The sequence below is a fragment of the Haliaeetus albicilla genome, chromosome 12 (genome assembly GCF_947461875.1).
Source record: "Haliaeetus albicilla chromosome 12, bHalAlb1.1, whole genome shotgun sequence".
Taxonomy (NCBI): Eukaryota; Metazoa; Chordata; class Aves; order Accipitriformes; family Accipitridae; genus Haliaeetus; species Haliaeetus albicilla.
The window spans coordinates 5,081,513-5,103,206 of NC_091494.1; the positions used below are offsets into that span (position 1 = coordinate 5,081,513).

The 21,694-nt window shown below is 51.0% G+C and overlaps 1 protein-coding gene across 2 annotated transcripts in view; it reads right to left on the reverse strand.

The window, feature by feature from the left end:
* Window positions 1–1,302: 1,302 nt before the first annotated feature.
* TRIP4 (thyroid hormone receptor interactor 4) overlaps window positions 1,303–21,694 on the reverse strand; it is a 34,395-nt gene continuing 14,003 nt past the window's right edge. Inside the window, exons 12-13 of one of the 2 annotated variants that reach the window (XM_069797688.1) lie at window positions 6,517–6,619; window positions 1,303–1,539 (exon numbers count right to left, since the gene is read on the reverse strand). In XM_069797688.1, coding sequence (XP_069653789.1) covers window positions 1,472–1,539; window positions 6,517–6,619 — 171 coding nt within the window. In that variant the 3' untranslated portion in view covers window positions 1,303–1,471. Of the gene's footprint in view, window positions 1,540–1,590; window positions 1,790–6,516; window positions 6,620–21,694 lie in introns of those variants that run through there. The other variant, XM_069797687.1, reaches the window with a different exon arrangement.

Here is a 21,694-nt window from a genome sequence, read left to right on the forward strand (position 1 = left end):
GGCTGGTGGATGGGGGGACGCAGCCAGAGGAGGAAGGAAGCGGCAGAAGCCCACCTCCCTCTGCCAGGCTGAACGGCAGCTCCTGTAGCATGACCTCCGTGCCAAGCCCAGGCAACTCAGAGCTGAAACACCCGCCAGCGTTTTCCAAATGAGGAACGACACGGGCGGGCGTCGAATCCAGATCCACCACCTCCAGCATCTCAGAGATCCCATAGGCAGCAAAAGCAGAAGACAGAGCCAGAAGACAACTTCCAGGGCAAACGGCAGCACTAGTGGGTCGGCTTCCAGCACTGCAGCATCCAGCTGCCAAATTTCAGGGGGCACAGGCGGTTGGCACGAAGGCTTCGCACCCTCCTCCTCCTCCCTGATGGGGTAGCGACAGGAACCGAAGCAGAGGACTGGGACAACCTGTAACCAGTGACAGCACCAAGCAGCTGAACCAGCAGCCCTGCTCTGCTCCCCACTGTGGCCCTGGGGAGGAGGAGGGATGCCAGCAGTGCTCGGGGGTTGCTCTGTCCCCTCCAGAGCAGGGTGGGCTCCGAGGAATGAGGAGGAGCACTTAGACCACAACAAGGAAGAGCCTGAAGCAACATGGCAGGAAAGGCTCACAGCCCAGTGAACACGAATGCGTAATGAGCACAGACATGGCAATGCGGGGAAATGCTGAATATGAAGGATTAAAGAAAAAGGAGAAATTAATCTTATTCATAAGGCAGAGCGGGTTTTTAGCTCATGCACACAGCTGCTGGAGGGGCGGGTCAGCTTTTGCAGGGTGGCTGCTGCTTTGATACAAATCAGGAGAGTGGGACGTTAAGGCTGGGCACTTCCCAGCGATGCCAAGAGCTGGAAGGGCACGCTCCCATGAGCAGAAAGCCTCTGAGCAGGAACAGAGCCCACCTCTTACCCCGAGTTTCCCGCTTCCCCAAGCACACGCTCGGCAGGGCTCAGGCTCTCTGGCTGTTGGGCGCCATCCCCCTCGTCCCCCCCAAGTTTCTTGCCTTTCTCCTGCGAGGCCAGCACCACGATGTGTCTGACCCTATCCAGCCCAAAAACCTCAAGGCGCATTTTGGGGAGGGAGACGCTCCCAAAGCCAGGATGGAGCTACCTCCCACCTGCCAAGACGGATGGAGTGGGGTTAGCCGCTGCTGGCGAGCTCCCCTCGCCTGTCCTGGGATCTGGTGCTCATGGGAGATGTGGAGATCCCAGCGCTTGGTTGAACCCCATCCCGTCAAGCTCCATCTCCCACCCACCCTTGTCCACAGTGCATGACTTCCCAGGAAGCACAGGGCTGTTGATGAGAGCTCAGTGAAAACACATCTCTTTTAATGCTTTTGGAATACAATGGATAAAGCAATACCTAACAGTGCTCTGGAATCCGTCTTGCACCTGCTTTCCGGAGTCGAGGACCATCCCGGCAACCTTCGGTGACAGTCGGGTGCTGCGTGGGAACATGTTGCTGCTCCCCACCGGCTCACCCCATTGCTTTCTGCTTCATTAACCCCTTCTTTGCTCCCTGATGGATCTTTGCATCCAGCTTCCCTGTAAAGAGGGGATTAAAAAAAAAAAAAAAAACAAAAACAAAACACAACAAACCCTCATCACTCTTTAATTTTAAATGCTATTTGCAATGCAAATCAGCTGGAGGCAGCGAGGTCTCCTAGTTAGTGTGTTCCTGTCACATTCAATTATCGTGCTTGAGGAGCCAGGCGTTTCCAGCCGCCGTGGCTTCCCTCCGCAGGCGCGACACCAGGGAGCCAGGGGCAAGCATGTCCAACGTGGCAAAGAGACGCTGGAGAGGGGGAAATTCAGTGAGGAGGAGAGTAAATTAACATCCAGCGCTTGCCCACCACTATGGGGCGGGGAAATGATCCCTTCACTTGCCCGCAGGATGCGTGTCAACACATTTGAAGGCGATGGGGGACCATCAAGCACCATGTTGGGGACTGTTTCACCACAGCATGGCAGAAAGCTGGGCTTGGGGACAATAAACCCTCAGCCTGGGGACGATGACGCAATGGGGCACACAATGTGATGGGGACCAACCACCCTGTGCTGCCAAGGGCCAGGTTGGTGGCCTCCAAGGCCACCAGCTGGGAGGGCCACACTGCCTTTGCCACCAGGCAGCACCTCGGGGAGTCCAGGCACCCATGGCCGGCTGCTCCGGTGGGACCTGGACCAAAAGCTGCCTCCCCTTGTCCTTCACAGCCCTCGGTGGCTTTGCTGCCAGCTCCGCTCTCCCACCTGGGAGAGGAGCAGGACAAAGAATATAGGATTTGGGCAACTCCTGCAGAAGAAGCCAAAAGCCAGGCATGGCAAGCAAGCCGGGAGGCTGAGGCACTGCCTCAGAGGAGTGTCCCTGTCCCCCTCTCCCTGCCCATAAAAAAACAAGGATGCTCCTGCTCTCGCAGGCAAAGGGCCCTCCTCCAAAAGGGAGAGGAAGGAAGGGAAGGTGACCTTAAGTGAGGCAGCACAGCAAAGAGCTGGCCTCCTGGAGAGGCTTTGCCGTCAACCAGCGCCAGTCACCTCCTAATGCCACATCTCCCTGGGAACTCACCTCCCTGCTCCTGCTCCCCTGCGTCTTCCCATCCTCCAAATGTCAGCCTCGTCCCGTCTCTCTCTGTAGCTGGGAGCAGGGATGGGGCTCCAATGCATTGCAGAAGCCAGCAGCAAAAATTGCAGACCCCGTTCTGAGCTGGGGAGGGCGGCCCCTGTCCCTAGGGAGCATCCCCTGTGTCCCTCGGGAGGGACACAGGGATCCACTGTGGTCACATCATCAGGAGAGGAGGCAAAGGGATCAAAGTTTGATCCCAAGGAGATGGACAGACAGAGCCTGTCCCAGTGAAAACCCAGTGAGGTGGATGGAGCCAGAGCTGGTAGCACTTCAGCACTTCATCTGGGTCCCTCAGCATTGTCCCTCCGGGGAATCAAGCCCAGTGTCACCCCGTGGGTGAAGCACAGCCCACGCGGCCCCTGGGAGAGCCGCGTTGCTCCAACCCAGCTGCAGCACACAGCACATCTCATCCCCGGTGGGGACAAGGTCCACCAGGCTCCAAACCAGTCCCACTTTGGCCACTGCTCCAAAAACTGCTGGTAAATGCCCACGTGCCATGAGAAGCAGGCGCTTGTCCAGAGAAAATGGCTCCAAACCAGCCAGAGACCATCACCTTCTCTTCAAACCAAGAAAACTTCTCAATTTCAGCTCAACAAAGGGTCCGACAACACTTTTCCCAGGAGAGGCAGGTTACAAAACTGCTTTGCTCAGGATGTCCCACCAGCACAACGCAGCCTCCCTGACACCCATCCCCCTCCTTCAGCCCGAGTTTTGGGCCAGCCTTGCTGCTGTCTGAGCTTGAGAAGGAAGTTCAATGCACCAAAACCATAACACACGCAAAAAAAAAAACAAACCAAAAAACCAAACGTGAGCAAGCATTTGCAAGTCACTGTGCCATAGATCCGCAAACTGAAACGTGACTCCAGTCAGGTCGAAATTGGGAGCAGGAACCAGACACTGCCAATGTCTTGGTGCAGCAGTTGCCAACCTGCAGCCCACGGGACACAAAAGGCTGTCTGCAAAAGTCTTCCACCATCACAAATGAGTAAATTAAAACTGAGGCCAAGCGAAAGGGCAAAACAGGGCATTTCTTGGAGCATCTGTTTTCAGACAGTGTTCTCACTCTGAGCCCACGGAGTTTGGAAGATGGTCCCCTACAAGGTCTGGGAGATCCACCATCCCCTCTGCCACCCTATGTGGGAGAAGACTTTCCCCACCTGCCTAAGGATGGGGAAGAAGTTCCCTCCTTGCAATGGCTGGAAACAGCAACGGGCACCCAACAAGGCTGAGCCAGCACAGCCAGACTGTCCGGAAGCAGCGTGTCAGACTGCCGTGTCGCCAAGCTGTGGGGTTTTTGGCAGGAGAAAGGCAGCAAGTTCACACTCGCTCCATGCTCTGGTCCCCCACCACCACCACCGTGTCACCTCCAGGGCTGTAAGCTTCGTATTTAACACGCCTGCCTGCTCCTCCTGGACCCCAAAAGCGATCAGGAGGCTCCTCTGCTCTACCAGCTGGCAAACAAAGCATCAGCTAGGTAACCTTTAGGAAAAGGCTAAAAATAAGGCCACAGCCCCAGGGTCCCCTTCTCTTTCCACTCAATGATTTAAGGACTCTCGTCTCACATTGCGACGTGTCCCTTTGCCTGCTTCTCCATGCTCTTCCAGCCACTGGCTGTTGAAGGGAGGTTTCTCAGCAATGCTCGAGGGAGGCTTCAGGGAAGCTCTGCCCTGATTCAAGGAAATCTCCCATGAGAACCACCACCGAGCTTTGTCCGCACGCACTAAAACTAAGCAGGGATGTGTTTGGGGAAAGCCATGCTCCCAGATGCAATACCAACACAGTGCCCGTCCCTTCCACACAAACAATAACCCTGGCAGCAAAAGTCAAACTATGTTACTTTTTTTTTCCCGTCCCCAGGCTGCTAGAAACAACTAATTTGCAACGGAGAAGCATTCAGATGTCATCGTGGCGAGGTCCATGCTGTTATCTGGCAAGGAAAACCGCTCTGGCTTGGCTTCCCAACAAGACAAACTGGCATTTTGTCATGGCTGGAGCCAGGCTTCAAGGAGACCAGGGCAGCCAGCAAGCTCAGGTGGGGACGTGAGCCGGCACCTTCCCCCTGCTCTGCTTCCAGCCTGGAGAATTAAGCTTTTGACTGCCTCGGATGTAATGCCAACTCCTATTAAAACAGTGCCTTACCCCAGTGAAAGGTCAAAGGCTTCCCTGCTCCTTCCCTAGGCTGTCACAAATATCACCCAGACAGATGACGTCCCCTCCGGGAAGGGAACGTACAACTCCACAGTCTCCCCCGCCGCTGCTCTCGTGACAGCTCCTGTCGGGATGGAGGGCAGGAAAGGCAGGGCCAGCAGCAGGAGCGGGCAGCGCAGGCAGCCGCCAGCACAGCCGGCTTCCTTCCAGGCTGTTAGACTGATCCTTCTCCAAGCAGGAAAGTGTCACAACACAAAGGAGATGATGTGACAGATGGGGAGGGGACCGGCAGCACCTGCACCCGGCAAGGCAGACGCGCAGAAGCCGGCCGCCCTGCGCTCACACCGCGTGGCAGCTTCCCCTTCAGCTGCCGGTGGCAGCTCTCCTCCTAACCACGGGCCGGGTGGAGGCAGGTGTGGCAGTGAAGGGCCATGAGAGAGCCTGTATGAGAGCAAGGAGAGGTTAAAACAAGAAAAAAAAAAAAAAATGAAGAGGATGCAGCAGCTGCTCCAGCACGCAACAGCGGCGAGGCTGTTCTACTGCAGCAAAGACATCTGCATCCTAAGTAACTCGGCGCAACCCTGCCTGCTCACCGGAGCGCTAGGAAAGACCTGACCCTGAGGGAGGACGGTGCTGCTAGCAAGATCCGAGCACTGCAGCTCACCAGGCATCGTTTGTCGCCATCGGCTGAACGCACCTCCCAGATGTTGCTACAAAAGGCAGCGAAGAAACCAAATCATTTTGCCCTGCTCAATACCCTGGCAGGGCAGGAATACCCCCAGCACCCAGGGAGAGACTGAAGCCGTAGGAGAACGGTGCTTCTCTGAGCAAAGGGGGGCGGGGGACGGGACGATGACTCAAAAGCAACAAAAATAACCCTACGCTGTGCTTCAAAAGCCCTTATTAACCGGTCCTGAGAAATCCTGCTGCTCCTGCACCGCTAGGTAACTACTCACAGAGAATCACTCTGCAAACGAGAAAGAAAACCCAGTCATCAGCTCTGCTAAACAAACAGCCAAGACTATTTCTGCTTATGCTGCTTTTAGCCCGTCAAATTAATTTTTCACATCCCCTGAAAGCGTGTACAGTGCCTTCCCCAGGCTGTGTGGTGGGGAGGCTGCTAATAAGGACGGAGCTGACTGCAGGCTCCCCAGCTGCTGCATCCCTCCTCCATCCTTTTTACAGCAGCGGGCAGGAATAACTGGCAGCCTGCGGAGGGGCTGGTGGCTCATAAAAGGGACTAACGACGCTGGCAAGCGGAGCGCGGACAGATGCTGCGGCGCTTCCCTGCAAGTTCTGCCAGGACATCCCATCCTGCCGGCCTGCGGATGGAGAACATCCATCTGGCCCTGCAGCTCTTGCTGCTTCAAGCCTTCGCCATCCTCATGGGCGAGAGGGTAATTTTGAACCACAGGCAAGGAGCTAGCGCGGATCTGCCTGAGCATCGCCGCGCTGGCTCGTATCCCGACCCAGGCTGATGCCAGAAGCGGATCAGCTGCAGACACAAGCGCTCTTTGACTCCCGAGTGTTTGCAGAGGCAGGAAGAGGCATGTATTTGGAAGGAAGCAACATCTGGGGAAAGGGGAACTGAAGACAAAAAAAATATTACAGATGTATTCGAGTCATTAAACAAACACCTACAGATCAAAGAGCACAGGGCAAAGGTTGCGAACTCATATGGCAAAGGCAAGCAGAGGTGGTGAGGAGAGCAGGCACGAAAGGCCAAGGGGGGCATCTGTAGAAACTTTACTACTTACAGATTTTGGGTTTTCCTTTGATGGGAAACTTCACAACCATCTCCTGGGGATTAGTGCAGATAAAGACAAATGGAGATCCGGACTCCTGGCTCAGATCTGGATACTGGGAAACACAGACACACACACACAAAACAGAGTCAGACCGACTGCCGTGGGTGTGAAAAGAGCTTGGCGGTCAGAAGCAGAGAAATTGTTATTTAAGAGATGGGTTCTACCTAGGCTGCAGCAGCTCAGACTAAACCAGTTCAAGAACTTTTAATGAAAACAACCAAACAAACAATTGCAGTTTTGGGTCTTAATCAGTGAGCCCCTCGCTAAACCTCTTCTCATCATGCCTCTCCCAGAGCTTGCTCCTTTTTCAGATCTGCTCACGGAGCCGCTTCCCTGTGTGCTCCCTAAGACTTTTCAGCCCCCTTTAGCACCGACCTGTGTTTCGCCACCTAAAAGGTGTGGTTTCACACTTGGCTTAAGCTGATCTAAAGCGTGGGGTGTCGACAGAAAGGCAGTCAGGGGCCCTGCCCTCACAAGCTTGCCTGCTCACTGCCTGCTTAGTGCTGGGACAAGCGTGGGACCCATTTTCAGGCCAATACATTCCTGGATTCAGCTGACCGGGGATGCGGGTACCCCTGCTAAACCCCAGCTGGTCACAGGCAGCACACCAGCACCTCAACCAAAACAGCTCGGCAAACCCAATGAGACGATGGCCACTAGAAGGGTAGCCACCTCTTCTACTGAAGCAGTTTCCCAGCTACGGATACATCCCCACCTCTTCCCCAAAAAACTCAGTCCAAACACAAGCCGCTTTGAGATTTGGAGAGCATGCACCATCCTGCTGTGGGACAGGCAGCCCTTGAGATTTGTCTGCATCCAAAGGGTGAGCAATAGAAAAAAACACTTGCAGCACGCCAAGTCAATGGCTCAGAGACGCCGGCCATCTCTGTGCAGGGCTGGCTCCACGCACGGAGTCTACGGAAAGATTTCACTGTGATGAAGACATGAGGGAATTTTATAGGAAGAGTATAAACAGATTGTTTCTCTCGTTAACCACAGGGGGAAAAAGGAGAAAAAAAAACCACTCAGCAAGGGAAGTGCACCGAAGTCCTGTCTGAATGCAGCTCAGCCTCACTGGTGTTCAGAAGTGAAATGCAAAACAGTAGTAAAAAATGTATATACCAACCATCACTTCAGATTCTCCATTAGAAGCAGACTTTGCGCTGACAGGTGCAGAGGTGAGGGCATGCCACGAAGGTGCTCCAGCCCAGGAAACCCTGTTCAAACTGACTGCGGAAGTGGTTTTCCTTCCATGGGAAAACTGCCGCCTTGTTTTGTTTTTTTTTCCTCCCCTGCCTTCCTCGAGCAGATCCGTCAAGGCTGCTGTAGGGGACAGGATGCCAGACCAGATGGAGCAGCGTGTCCTGGCAAATCCCCCATTTGTTACTAACAAATGACTCTTAGACTGAGTGTTTGAAAAGCTCTCACCGACCTGCCAAGATGAGTTTGGATTTGCCCTGGAACAGCTGGGCACGGAGAGGGAAGCAGGGAGCAACCCGCTCTCCCTGTGCTGTAGCAGGGTTTGGCAGCACTGCCAGCGGTTAGGGGAGATTTACAGAAGCCCAACACCGGGATTGGATCAACCGGGGAAAGCATTCCCAGCCCCTCTCATTTTACAACAGCATGTAAGAGCCATTCATCGAGCAAGAGAGAGACGTACATGTACTTAGCTGCTCTGTACAACACCTGCACCAGGGGAGAAAGAGCTATGCTGATCTGCATTGCACACGGATGCCCTGCTGTACCGATCTGGGGTTGGACAGGTTTCTTCCTCTTTTTTTTTTTTTTTTTTGGCTGAGCCACTTTGCTTGACTTGCTTCCACCGCTCCATGCTGATGCCAAGGATTTTCATTTCCCATCTGCAGGGAAGGAGGATCTTGGAAGGTTAGAAAGAGCCAATGTGAGTATCCCCGGCCAACGCCTGGTGAGTGTGAAATGCTGGCATCGCTTTATTGCTCTCAGCATCATGCCGGTGACTGGTGGTCCCTCCACAGCCAGAGGACCTGACGTACCCAGCAGCTCCCACGCTAGCACAGCCTCCAAAGGTCACACCATAAAGCGGTGGGCCATAAGCCCTCAACCAAACCTGGTCACAGAAGTGGTCCATCCCTGCTCTACTACACACGGTTCTGCCAGTGGCTTCGTCAGCCAGGTTGTGTGTCCGGGACCCGTGTGCTGTAGAGGTCTTGCTGCCTGGAGTACAGCTGCTTCCCAAATCTCCTCAGCCACCATCTCCTTGGTGGACCTGGACATCACCATGTCCCCCCTCACACGCCTAACAGCCCCCCCTGCAGGGAATATCCCTGTAACAGGTACTCTGGCATCAGCAGTGAAAGCAACAGCCACATCGGTTTCTCCACTGACAGCTTTCATCTGAAACCAGGATCAAACCTTCAGCTCCAAAAGCTTCCAGCTCAATCCGATCCCAAGGCCAAGGCGAATGCCACAGCTGCAACTTGGGTTTACGCTTCCACGCCGCCGCCTTTCATCTTCGCTCCCAGGGTACATTTCTGTACATGTGCCAAAACCGTTCGTGTCCTGCATTTTAAAAGCCTCAGTCCTTCCTCTGGCATCTCACTCCCAGGAGGCAGGGAAGAAGCCCCTCGTTGAGCCGCTACATTTAAGGCTTCCTATTGTACCTACCCCGGAAACCTCTTATCCCATCCTGGCAAACAACAAAAGCAGAATATTCCTGCCTGCCGGAGCTGAGAAAAAGCTGTAACCCTTTCCTCTGCTTAGAGACAAGATGCTCCCAGGTGAAGGTGAGGCTGAGCTCCCACAAGATGCTGAGCCCTCACAAGATGCTGAGCCAACTTAATGGCCAGGCTCCCCTCTTCCCCGGTCTCTTCCGCAAATCAATTCAACTCATTCATCCTGCAGAAATTTAGGGAGCTTTTGGGTAAAGTCAGTTTTCTGCCAGGGTAATGGGCTGAACTGCTCAAAGAAGGGTCCGGTGAAGCGGGTGAATGGCAGGAGCGGGGCCAGGGGCTGTTAGGAACCAAAACTCCTCTTAGAGAGCAGCAAGAATTTAGATGTGCCCGCTGCATTTCTTGAAACCACTGCCTGCAAACTGAACAGAGAAACAGCCACATATGCTTTTGCCACATGACACATCACTACGACCAAGAGCACAGCCTCTCCTCAGCACACCTGTAACTAGCTGCCAATATTTTAACATGTTTAGAAACCACCTCCATGGACCTCATTCTCTAGAGGTCACTGGAGCTGTTATAGTATTTCCTACCCAAAATCACTCCCTATTGCTATTTAGTCCCCTAAACAGCGCTTGCTCTTGATGTCACACATCATCACCATGAGCAATGTTGCCTGTAGACACTTACTGACTGTACCTACACTATCTCGTCTGGTCGTCAACAGGATCCAGACAGACAGCGTGGCTGAATGGCGGCACTCCTCCACCTCTGCGGCTCATTCTGCAGCTTAGCTCAGCACAAGGACATCAGTACCCACCTGCTCTGCACCGAAGATGCCTCTCCCATTGGCAACTACTCAGCTGACTTATGCTCTCAGCGGAGCTGCTGCCACCAAGACACCAAACACATTTGGCTCCGTTACATTTTCCAAAGCTGCCCAAATGTCTAACGAATAAAAACCCTCACTTCTCAATGTTTCTGCTGTAAGAGGTCAGTCGAGTCACTCTACAATCTGCAACACAGTAAGTTTAGGAGACAGAGAAAAAATTTACTCCCAACTACTACACCCCTCAGACAGCGGCCACTGCCCATCAGCACTTCAGCAAACCTGAGACTTGAAGTAAAAGCCCAAAGGCCACACCTAGTGCACAAGAGAGAGAAGGCAGAGCATATCCCCAGCAAAGAGAATCTGCAACAGCAGGTTTTTTTAAAATAAAAGGTCAACTTAGAGGGAAACCACACTCCCTCTCTACCGGAGACCAGGAATCAAACCCAGCCAGGAGTCTGATGGGGGATGTTCCTTCTTAATTACAAGTGCAGTCCATTATAATCTTGAAGGTGTAAATAAGACAGGTGCCAGTACTCCAGGCTTTGACATTGCCTCTACCGGGAAGCAACTCAGCATTTAGGAGAAGGTGGCTAAAAAGGCCCTCTACAACAAATACAGTCCAGAGGCCAGGTTGTCCCTCAAAAAGGAGAAAGCCCACCCTTCTCCAATCCTGCAGATGAGCAGGAAAGCTCAAAAGAGAGGGGTTATGCAATGTAACTATGGTGTAAAAAAAAAAAAAAAAAAGATTCAGCCTCCTTTCAGACCTTCTGCCACCTCATCGCGGGCTTGCGACAAGGCAGTTGGGAGGACGGTGGGCTCCGTGGGCTGCTAACAGCCGGCACAGCTTACCAACTGCTGCTCCAGCCCACTGCTTCACACAGTTGAAAACCCCACATACATTTTCCATACACTGGCGTCCACGCAACCACCACCCCCCTTGCTCATCCCATCTCTGCGACTGCATCAGTCGGGCTTCAATTTGCTGCTAACAGGTTTGTAAGAACCTAGCTGTGAAGAGATTAGCGGGGGGCGGGGGGGGAGAAGATCTCAAGGCAGCTTAACACACGCAGAAAGAGCTTGAGGTTAAATGTAGCATCTGAGTACAAGCTGGAAAAGGGAGCTGAGCACTAGGTTCCTCTGAAAACCGGCCACCAGATTCACCCTCTCGCTGGAGCCAGCACTTTGAACATACATTAAGTGGCTATCAGATGTCCCCGACAGCCACCCCAATCAAGCTGCAAGCAGGGATAATTGCTAATGAATGTTCCCTACACTTTGTTTTCGCCATCCCTCGTCTCCCATCACCAGCTCTTCACCACCAGAAATAGCAGCAGGACTGCCAGCCTCCCCACTCCACAGCCCACAGCAAAAGAGCAAAGGAGGGGACAAGCCAGCTCGGAGCCAGCAGAGACACGAACCCACCTTCTCTGACATTTGAGGAAAAAAAATCCTGCTAATTCTTTTCCCCCCCACCAATCTGTTAAAGTAAATATTATTTTTCCTGATTTGGGTAAAGCCTGCAGTGGGATGCAGGGGCCACACAGGCTTGCCCTGCATTGCTGGTAACAATGCGGGGTTTGGGACCCTTATCTCGTCCCGATTCCATCTCAGCAGTACGAAAAAAAAAAACATGGAGAAGGGCTGTCCGGAGCCCCTCGATTTCTTCACTCCTCCCCAATAAGCTGCATTCGATTGAACGCAAGTGCCGTGAACTGAAGGCAGGGGAGTTGAAAGAGCTGAAGGAAAACGTGCCGGGGGGGAGCCAAACCATCACTAACGAGATGAGCTCTGCTCCGGTGCATCCGAGGGAGGAACAAAGGCACCGTGTGCAACGGAGCAGCGGCTCCGCACAGCACAAAGCCAAAACGCTCCCCAGCAGCTTCGTTAGCGACCTTTCAAGAGCATCTTTTGCTCTCATTAAGGTCTCCGGACACAAAAGGAGACAAGCAGATGCGGCACAAGAGACTGAATGCTAACACCAGGCGGGAATAGCCCCAGCGTTTTACACATACTGGCCTACAGAGCCCTGCAATGCAGCCTGAGCTCTCCTCCGCTCTTCTTGCCCATTGAGCACACGGCCCCGGTGCACATCCCAGTTAGCTGGAGCTCGGCAGAGAATTGCACGCTGGAACCTGTAGTCCTTCGGTGGGTTGCTGCCATCCTCTCCATCTTACAGCTGCTGGGGGGTGGCCTTGGGGCACTGGCACCGAACAGCAAGGAGGTGGTTGACATGTTCTGCAAGGTTAATAATGGAAAGGGTTGAATCATTTTCCTGGCATGCCTCCTCAGTGAACAACATGGGAAATACAGCTTGCTCTGCCAGCCAGCACCGGGCCAGGACACCAGCTTCAGCCTTCATTTCCCCGCTGCTCTCCAAGAGCTTCGAAATAAAAGAGGCAGCACTGGAAAGCAACACTGTCTGGAAAGAATAAAAGCAAGTGGAGCCCATGTGTTGGCAAGAGAGCTCACCGTAAAATGCATTCAAAGGGAAAAAAAATAATCTTGGCGGAGACAGCGTTCCCTCCGAAAGAGCAGGGCTGCTGTAACCAGCAGTGGCAATAAATCAGCTTTCCCCAGCAGGCAAAAACACGCACTGGGCTCTTCCCCGGGTGTTATGAGAAGCGCCCTGGCCACGTGCAAGGGAGAGGAGCAGGACGCAAGGCATCCCCCTGGGAGCCAGGCGCAACTTCCTTCACCCTGTTTTCTTGGTGATTTGTGGGAAAGGCGGATCCGCTCTTCTTGCATGCCTCATAAGCTTCATAGCTGTCAGACTAACGTAACAGGTAATTAACTACTAAACAGCCATTTTCTCGTCCTCTCCGGAGGGAAATTGCTCACCATCCAGCTAGAAAATGTTTCTTTAGTAGTTTGCAAAAGGGAAAAGAAAGTCGGGAGTTTCTGGTGGGCGACAGGGGTGTCGCAGCCAAAGAGGGGCATTCGCAGCAATGCCTGCAACATGGACACATGGATGCAGGAGAAATGGAGCCATCAAAAATGAGAGAGATGATGCTTATCCAGTTGTGGGTGCTGCAAACTGCCTGATTTCAGTCGGGAACGAACAGCAGTATCCCTGGTTCCTGCCTGCAGCTACCCTGCAGACCTGCCCAGGTACAGCTGCAGCCAAAACCGATCCAGTGCTTGAAGCTCAGTTATCGGCTCTGTGGCCCTTCTGCAGGTACGAGTTATTTAATATCAAGGGGGGAAAAAAAAAATCCCGTCCTTCTCACAGACTGCAGGACCAGGCTTCAGGAACCACTGTGCCCAAGCCGCGTCCGCCCTTGTCGCTTTTCCAAGGAGAGTGGTGTTGAAGCATCGTTTCCCCGTCTGTTGTTCTAACAGCAGTAGTCTCCACTGTCTCTTTACAAGGACATTCACTTTTGGGGATTATCTAGCCAATTTTTCCAACCCAGCCTTCACCCTGAAGTGCTCAGGATACGTTCGCACAAAGGTGACACCTGACTGGCAACAGGAGCCATCGCCTGAGCCAGGAGATCCAGGTTTGCCGCTGCTCCATGTCACCTTCTCCTGACTCAGACCTCCAGTTTTGGAAAGAGCTTGCAGAGCACCAAGTGCTTCACTTCAAGGTTTGATCTCCCTCATGACATGGTCTTGCACCAAACTTTCAACTTGGAGCATGTTTTCAAGCATCATCTTTTAAGGACCCGTTCCCTCTGCCTTAGCACAGGTCAACCAGCCTTTGGCCCGTGAGAAACATAACGTTTTCCTAAAAAGAAACCCCAAAGCAGATCCAACTTTCTACAAACACCAAATTTTCTAGCCTGAGGCAGAAACAGCCAGTACTGCAGCCTTGTGAACATGCACCCAAGGAACTCTACACACTGCCCTTGGCCACAGAAGACCACATGGATGCAGAGAAGCCATTCCATGGAGGCTGGGTTAGGAAAGGGATACGCGTCAATGTTCAATCCGAATCAACAGAATGGGTGAAATGAAAAAAAACAGGATCTTAAAGAAACACAAACAAAAGCCAGCAGCCAAACTTTTGTTTGAAAGCCTGTCAGGTCTAGACTGCAACGTGTGAGGAAGGAACAGCTCAAAACCACAGCTGCTAATGGTTATGGATTTGGCAATCAAAATGTCTTTGTTAAAAAAAAAAAAAGTTAACTGCCTTACTATTGAGGTTACAAACCACAGCCTTGATGCATTGTTGCAGTCAACATCCTCCCTGCTGTTTTTGAGAGCTTACATCTGCTGCTGGCAGATCATGTGCTGGCATAGGCTCCCTTCGCAAGGATGCACAAGGAATTTTGCTAGCCTGCCTTCCCCTTCTTCCCACAACGATGCCTGTCAGTCCTTGCCTGCTCTGCCCCTTGCATGCTTAGCTGGTACGCAACCAGATCCAGACACAGCAGGCTGGGATCACTGCAGGATCCTTCCCCCAGCCGGTCAGAACCATCCGGTGGGTGTTCTCTGCCTCCCAGCCTTGAGCTCAGCTCTCATCGTGTTCCTACACCACAAGCTGTACTTTGATTCAAAGGGCAAGGGAAGCAATTAAAACGTAATAAGTAATAACAGGACTTTGAAATGTAGATTTAATATTCAAACTCGTGCTGGTGCACTCAGATTTCAAAATGCTGAGCAGTCTGCCAGGGCTCCAGTCTGCAGGGAGACCTGGAGGACTCAGCGGTGCCAGCAAACACCGGGCACGCTGCAGCCCCCTGCTCTCCCTGAACCAGCGTCACTGGACCTACAGCCACCAACACCCTTCTATGGCTCAAATCCCAGCCTGAGAAAACACCCGTCCGTGGTAAACCCTACAAGCAGCATGAGAAAAGCTCGAGATGTTTATACAGTGCCTGATGACCATCAGGGAAAACTGGGTGGACTTGGAAAAATATTCAGTAGTGTGCTAGGCTCAGCTGAAAGAGCCGTTTTCATCCTCCTGTGCCAAGGGATGGCAGAGGCAGGGCTAACCTCAGCTGCAATGCAGCCTCACCACGTGCGCTGTCAGACAAGACCTGGCAAGGAGGAAGAAAGAGGCAACAGGGAGAAGGAGATGAGGGGAAACCAGGGCACCTGCTTCTGGCTCAAGCAGCTCACAGCACCTGCACCCTGCTAGATACAGCTAGACATCTTCAATTAGCTTCATAAAGTCCTTTCATAAATCAGAGTTGCAAAGAAAAGGGGTAAAACAGCACAGCTGAGCACAGCAGGTGACAGAGATCAGCTGAACTTTGGGAAAAACCTAACTTTGGTGAACACAGCCCTGCGCAGATAAGGCATCCACGTCCCTGCCCTGGTTTACTTCGGCAGCTGCCGCTCCCCACACTGACCCTTGCTGCTACTCCCGGACGAGGTGTGACGCTGGCGGCTGCTTCCAGCTATTGATTCAATCCCACCAACATGACGGGATTTCTCACGGCACAACGCGTGGCAGAACCAGGATACGCATCTGAGCGACCGGTATGTTCAGGGTTATGAAATAGATGACACGCCAATGAAAGCTTAAGCAAGCATAGTCCTTGGGCACTCGTACATTTACTGCAGTGGTTATATCCTGTAGCTGCCAGCTCCCCTGTCATTTGGGGTCACCATCTAAAGGGTGGTCACAGCTCAACCTGGTGGAACTACAACCGGATGGCAAGGGTGTGGGGCACCTGAGCAGCAGCCAGGCTCGAGGTCAATTTTATCTAACCCTTGGTTTCAGGATTAAATGAAAACCAAACACCAAGAAGGCGGCAAGTATCAGTGACCACATCTGAAAGAAGAAAAAAAAATAATCCCAGATCACTGACTAGTTTGCTGAAATGGTAGCAGAGGCTAAGTCCACAGTCATCATTAATTAAGTCATATGCTTCAGCCTTGGCTTCATTTTTTCCCTAGGGTCTAGGAAACCAGAGGAGAGGGCAAGCTAGCCTCTATCATTCGATTTCTTTGGCATGTTAATGCATTCCTAAATTAATCATCATCAAGTGACAATCTCTCCTTCATCTTAACAGACTGAGCAGTGGCCTCAGTAAACCTGCTGGCTTATGCAAGGCAGCTGGAGCCTTAGAAGAGTCTCTGATGAAAACCAAAGCACTTCACATAAGGAAAAACTCCCCCATCTCTTACCGTCTATAATCCAAACCAGCTGCATGCCTGCTCTGCTTTGCGCCTAGAACCATGAACCAGGGGGGCTTTATGCAGTGAGAAACCCAATAAAGAGATGCATCACCCATAGATCCCTGCAAGCCAGACTAATGCCTAATACCACTTGATCTGGCATCAGGCTGCACGCGAAAGACAAATTCAGCTTAGGAGAATTCAGGGACCTGTAAAGTTCAAAGGCCTTTCACCAGTTGCAATCATTAACAGCCACCTAGATTGCTGCAGAAGGAAGTATATCTGATCTAACCTTCAAAACCCTCCTAAAAATCATTTATTGGTAGAGGTGCAATAACTAAGCCTCAGGAACAAGAAGGCAAATATTCCGTTGGTGGGGGTGAGCGGAGGTGCCAGGACAGCCACAGCACCACACAAACAAGCATTTGTCTTGCTCAGGGCCTACATAAGGAAACCTTTACTTCAGGGAGAAGGTCCTCATAAAAAGTTTCTACGTATTTATACTGTTCTTCGAAGTACACATCAATGTATATGTTTGTGTTTCTCCCCCTCATGAACTTCTTTCTTAGGAAAATATTACCAGCAGGCTATTGTTCCTTTATTTGGAGATAATCTAAACAGGCACCTTCTGGAATCTAAATATAGAAAATTTCTACCCTTCTTCTTTACTCCTGTTTGAGAATTTTAAGCAAGTCCTGTATGCTTGGCACCCGAGTCTCTTTTTTTTTTTTGGTGTTATTTTCACGAGGGAGGGAAGAGGAGGACAAGAGATTAAATGCAAATTTCCTGAGAGGGAAAGATGAAGCCTATTTAAATGATAGTAGCAATCTCGTGGCACAAAAATAGCTTAGACGTGTTCCCTTGTGCAGATTTAGGACACTAAGTGATCACCTAGAAATGAAAAATAAACACTTTACTCCCGTCAAACATAATTACCCAGTATTTCAGCCCGAGATAATAGCTACATCTAGATATCGGCATGTGTGCGCGCTTGCATTCAAAGTAAGTCCAAACACACCTATCAACTACTAAAATAGCAGCAGCGGAAACATTCTTTTTCCAGTTAAAGTAATAGTCTCTCAGATCAAAGTCATTAGCAAAATGAACATGGACTTCAGAACACATTAAAATGGCATAAATGTAAATAGTTCCCTGCTTGCTTTAGACTCTTGCCAAGCCCTGCCTGCACCATCCCATGTTTCCCCACCGAGTGCTGCTGAAGTCACCGACACCCCATGCAGGAAAAGAAAGGCAGCTCCTTGCTCTGCTCAAGGTGTCGGTGACGTCAGCCCCGGAGCAAGGAAAAGTTGTCGTCAACGCTCAGATCTCGACAGGAGGAAAAAAAGTTTCCAGGTTACCTTTAGCATTGAAAAGCATAACAAAGGGATCATTCTGGTCTCAACCAAGGCTTTTTGGGTGGCTGCCACAAAGAGAAGGAAACGAGCCCAGAACGCGCTCCAAGGAGGTGCAAGATGTGCAAAGCTCAACTGGAAATACTGAGATTCAAGAGCCACGCGGAGGGATCTCCTGGCACCAGCCAACCACCCACCCTCAGCAGCGGGGCTGAATTCAGAAAGCAGCTTTTGCTTCAGTCCCCTGCAAACAAAGCAAGTGACACTCGATACCTGGGGTGGACCTTCCTACCTGACAATAACTTCTGCTCCTAGAGCAGCTTCAATCCAGAGATCACAGCTTTGAGCAGTAAAATTAGGTGTAAATAACCTCTGATGGGGAAGCACTGCTTTGCTCTCCGTGTGGGAAAGAGACCCAGAGGAACGGATTTAACTAGTTCACGCAATAAGTAGCACAACTGGGATTAGGGCAATGTCATCTGACGTGACGCTGATTTTAATCACAAGGACATCTCTTCTCTGCTCTTCCTCTGCTCCCTGCCAGCTACTGCATACAAGATCCTGTTCTGTCATCGCTTCTCTCACAGCCCTGAAGATCCACAAACCACTTCAACGTCAATCTGTCTTCAAATACTATACGTAGGGCAGAGCTGCAAGACTGACCCCTCTGAAGGGGTTACGCAAGGCCAGACTTGCACGTCCGCTAATAATGCGGATAAATAACCAGTCCTTAATAATACTGCAAGCTCTCAGGGCAGGGACTTGCTCGGAGTCTGCTGGTGCAGCATCCAGCAAAACGGGGCATAGCTGCTTGATTTTGTTTTTTGAGCACAAGTGTAAAAAAAAAAATATTAAATGAGGATAATGATAGAAAAATACCAGCAGGGTGCCACTAACATCTTCATTAGCAACCTGAGAGAGGATGCAAACAGCAAGGAAATTAAATCTGCAGACAGGACTAAATAGGGAGTGGGTGACATCATCAAAAGGACTGAGAAATAATAGACAAGTCACAGGAGGGACAGACCAGGAAGAGTCTCCCTTGCCTATGGGAACGAATGGTCACAAGAGTCAAAACAAACTTCTGTGGCTACTGAAAAAGGCAAGACCACCATCAAAAGACAATGAGCAAGACAGGGAACGATTTCATCTTTGGGTGGTAGGTATAATCTGCAAACGTGGCTTGCCCTGCACTTGTGAAATGATTTCTTCCGGAAAATGCAGAAGCTTCAAATATGAGTTGGTGAAGAGGAGAGGTGTGAGTCAAAGCACAGTGCCTGAAGAGAGCTCCGTGGTGGCTTAATCTCCGAGACGTCTCTGCTGCTGCATCACATTAACCTTACTTGCTAATATACTGCAGATCTTTAGAAAATATTCAATGTTTTTTGCACGCCATAAGTGGCAAAACCACATCTTCCTTTCCCTCTCTCCCCTGAAGCGAGGACGAGTCTTTGTATACCAAGAAATGGCTGGATTACACTGCTGACAAGTGGCTTTGGTGCTGGTTGCTGGATGAACCTGGGCTGAATCATCAACATGAGTAGCAGGGATTTCCCACTACCAGTGAGATCCAATTCAGATTTCTGAGCTGGCGCTGCGCACTTTTTCGTCTTGCTAGCATTCGCAATTAAATGAATCTCAGCTTCCTTCAGATGCACTTGCTGCACATGATACTCCACAAAGACATACATTTCCTCATAAACCAACTTCAGAAAGATCCTCAGATCTCTGAATTCTATCTCACAAGCTAGGGAAATGAACACTGCATAAAGTGATCCCGGGAAAAAAAACAGACAAAACCACTGCAAAAAGGCAACAAATTAGGAATTATAAATAGTTTGCAATATGGGAGCAGCAAAAAGCCAGTGAAATATAAACCAGGAAGTGCCATGGCATTGAGAAGAGAGGTAAGTCTCTCACCAACAGGTCTGATAACAGTGCTCCTGGAATACACTACTCTTCCTCCTCTGCGGCCAAGTGGTGCCAGCAAACTGGGAGGAATTTATAGAGAACATAGCTAATTGTGAGGCTCCTCTACGGGAAGATTAAAAGCTAGTTACCTACAGCGCAATTTCCAGATTGTAAGAAGCTGTCACAGCCATTTTACCACTGCCTGAAGAACATATCCACAAAGAAAGAGGAATCGGTAGAGAGAGAAAAGTACTTGTGAGAGACCAGGACAAATTTTTCCACCACTGTTACAGACAGCAGAAGAAGGATGAGAATCTCCATTTAAGACCAAACTGCACATTAGTGGGTGCTACAGAAGAAAAACTACACTGACCCCAATGTCCTTTCCTCTTCTCTCTCTCAAGGCTTGCTCCCATACAAGGCCAAATACTCCTGCAGATTTCACTGTATTCCAGTCCCAAAGCTCCCTCTGCTGCTCGTACTCCAATCTCTCCCCTTTCTGCCTGCTAAGAAGAGACACAACCTCATCAGAAATACTCTCTTCATCTCTAGTTTCAGGCATCACTCTGCTACAAAACCTCACAGGGTCTGGGAAAGCCAGAAAGGCACTTCACGAGAAGCAGCCCCCAGCTGCTGATGCCTCTCCAACTCTTCATGGCAAGAAGATGCCTATCAGCCTGGTGTGTCCTCCTCCTCCATCCCAAGGAATCAGTTTATTCTGTCTCTGAACATGGTCTTGGTTCACTATCAAGCCCTACATGATCTGAATTGGGCGATTCCCATCAGACCAAACCTGACTTGTACGAGGGGCAGTGGAGTGAACAGGCATGAAAGAGTATCAGGAACAGCTGTGCTGTGCTTGCTGCTAAGCGCAGGCTTTGTAAGTTAATAAAACATACCCTGAGGAAAGCTGCTGCTTCAGATTTTGGGCATGGAGTCAGTCACAGGATCAGAGACTCAGACCTCAGGAGGTCTCTAGTTCAACCTCCCAATCAAAGTGGAGTCAACATTGAATTCAGGCGAGGTTGCTCATGGCTTTGTCCTGTCGGGTCTTGAAAATCTTCACAGATGGAAACTACACAACCCCTCTGGGCAATGCCTGCTCCAGTGCTTGGCTGTCCTCCTGGGGAATTTTTTTTCTTAAGTCACATTGAACCCTCCCCTTTCAATTTATGACCCTTGTCTCTCATCCTCCTGCCATGTACATCAGCAAAGAGCCTGGCTCTGTCTCTCTATAATCTCCTTGCAGGAAGCAGAAGGTCTCTCTTCTTCCCCTGCCTCTCTTCACAGGGCACGCGCTCCAGCCCCCAACCATCTTCGTGGCCTCCACTGGACTCACTCCAGTTTATCAACACCTTTTTTGTGACCGCAGCATTCCAGATGTGATTTAACCAATGCTGAGCAAAGAGGAATAATCACTTCTACTGGCCATATTGGGCCATCATGCCGCCAGCCCTCCTTGATGCCAAGTTCAGCTCACTGGCTGCTAAGATCCCCATGGCCTCTTCAACAGAGCTGCTCCCCAGCACCAATGCAGGGAGTTAGTCCACCCCAGGGGCAGGGTTTGGTGTTTGGCCTTCAGGAATATCATGCCAGCCCTTTCCTCCAGCCTGTTGAGGTTCCTCTGAATGGCAGCCCTGCTGCTAAGCATATCCACTGCTCCCCCCAAAAGCAGCATTCATTGTGGGGCACTCCATCACCCACCCTGGTCATTGCTAAATGTACAAAACAGAAGAAGTTTGAGGAAAAAGCCCTGAGGAATACCACCTCCAAGGAGATTACAAGGCAACCACCACTGCACTTTGAAGCCCCATGACCCAGCCAGTTGTCAACTCTAGAAGTCCACCTACCCAGACTCGAATGACTCATCTTGGATACATGCATGCTGTAGGAGACCAGGCTAAAAGCCTTGCTAAATACAAAGAGATAGTCACTGCTCTAACTATTGGATCATAGAAGGTAATCAGGTCAGTCAAGCATAATTTTAACCCTAAGTAAATCCACGCTGGCTATTCCCAATCTCCTTCTCCTCCATGTGCCCAAAACTGGCTTCCAAGAGGAATCACTCTGTGAATTTCCCAGAGACCAAAGTGAAGCTGACTGGCCTGAAGTGTCCAGGATCATCCTTCCTTCCCTTTTTAAAGATGGAGGTAAGTCACCTTTCTACAGTTATCAGGGTCCTCTCTTGATCTCCATAACCTTTCCATGGTAAGAGTGGCCTTACAAAGACACCTGCCAACACTCTCAGTACATTTGGATGCACACTGTCAGCACCCATGGACTTGTATGGGTTGAGATTTCTCAGAGGACTCCTG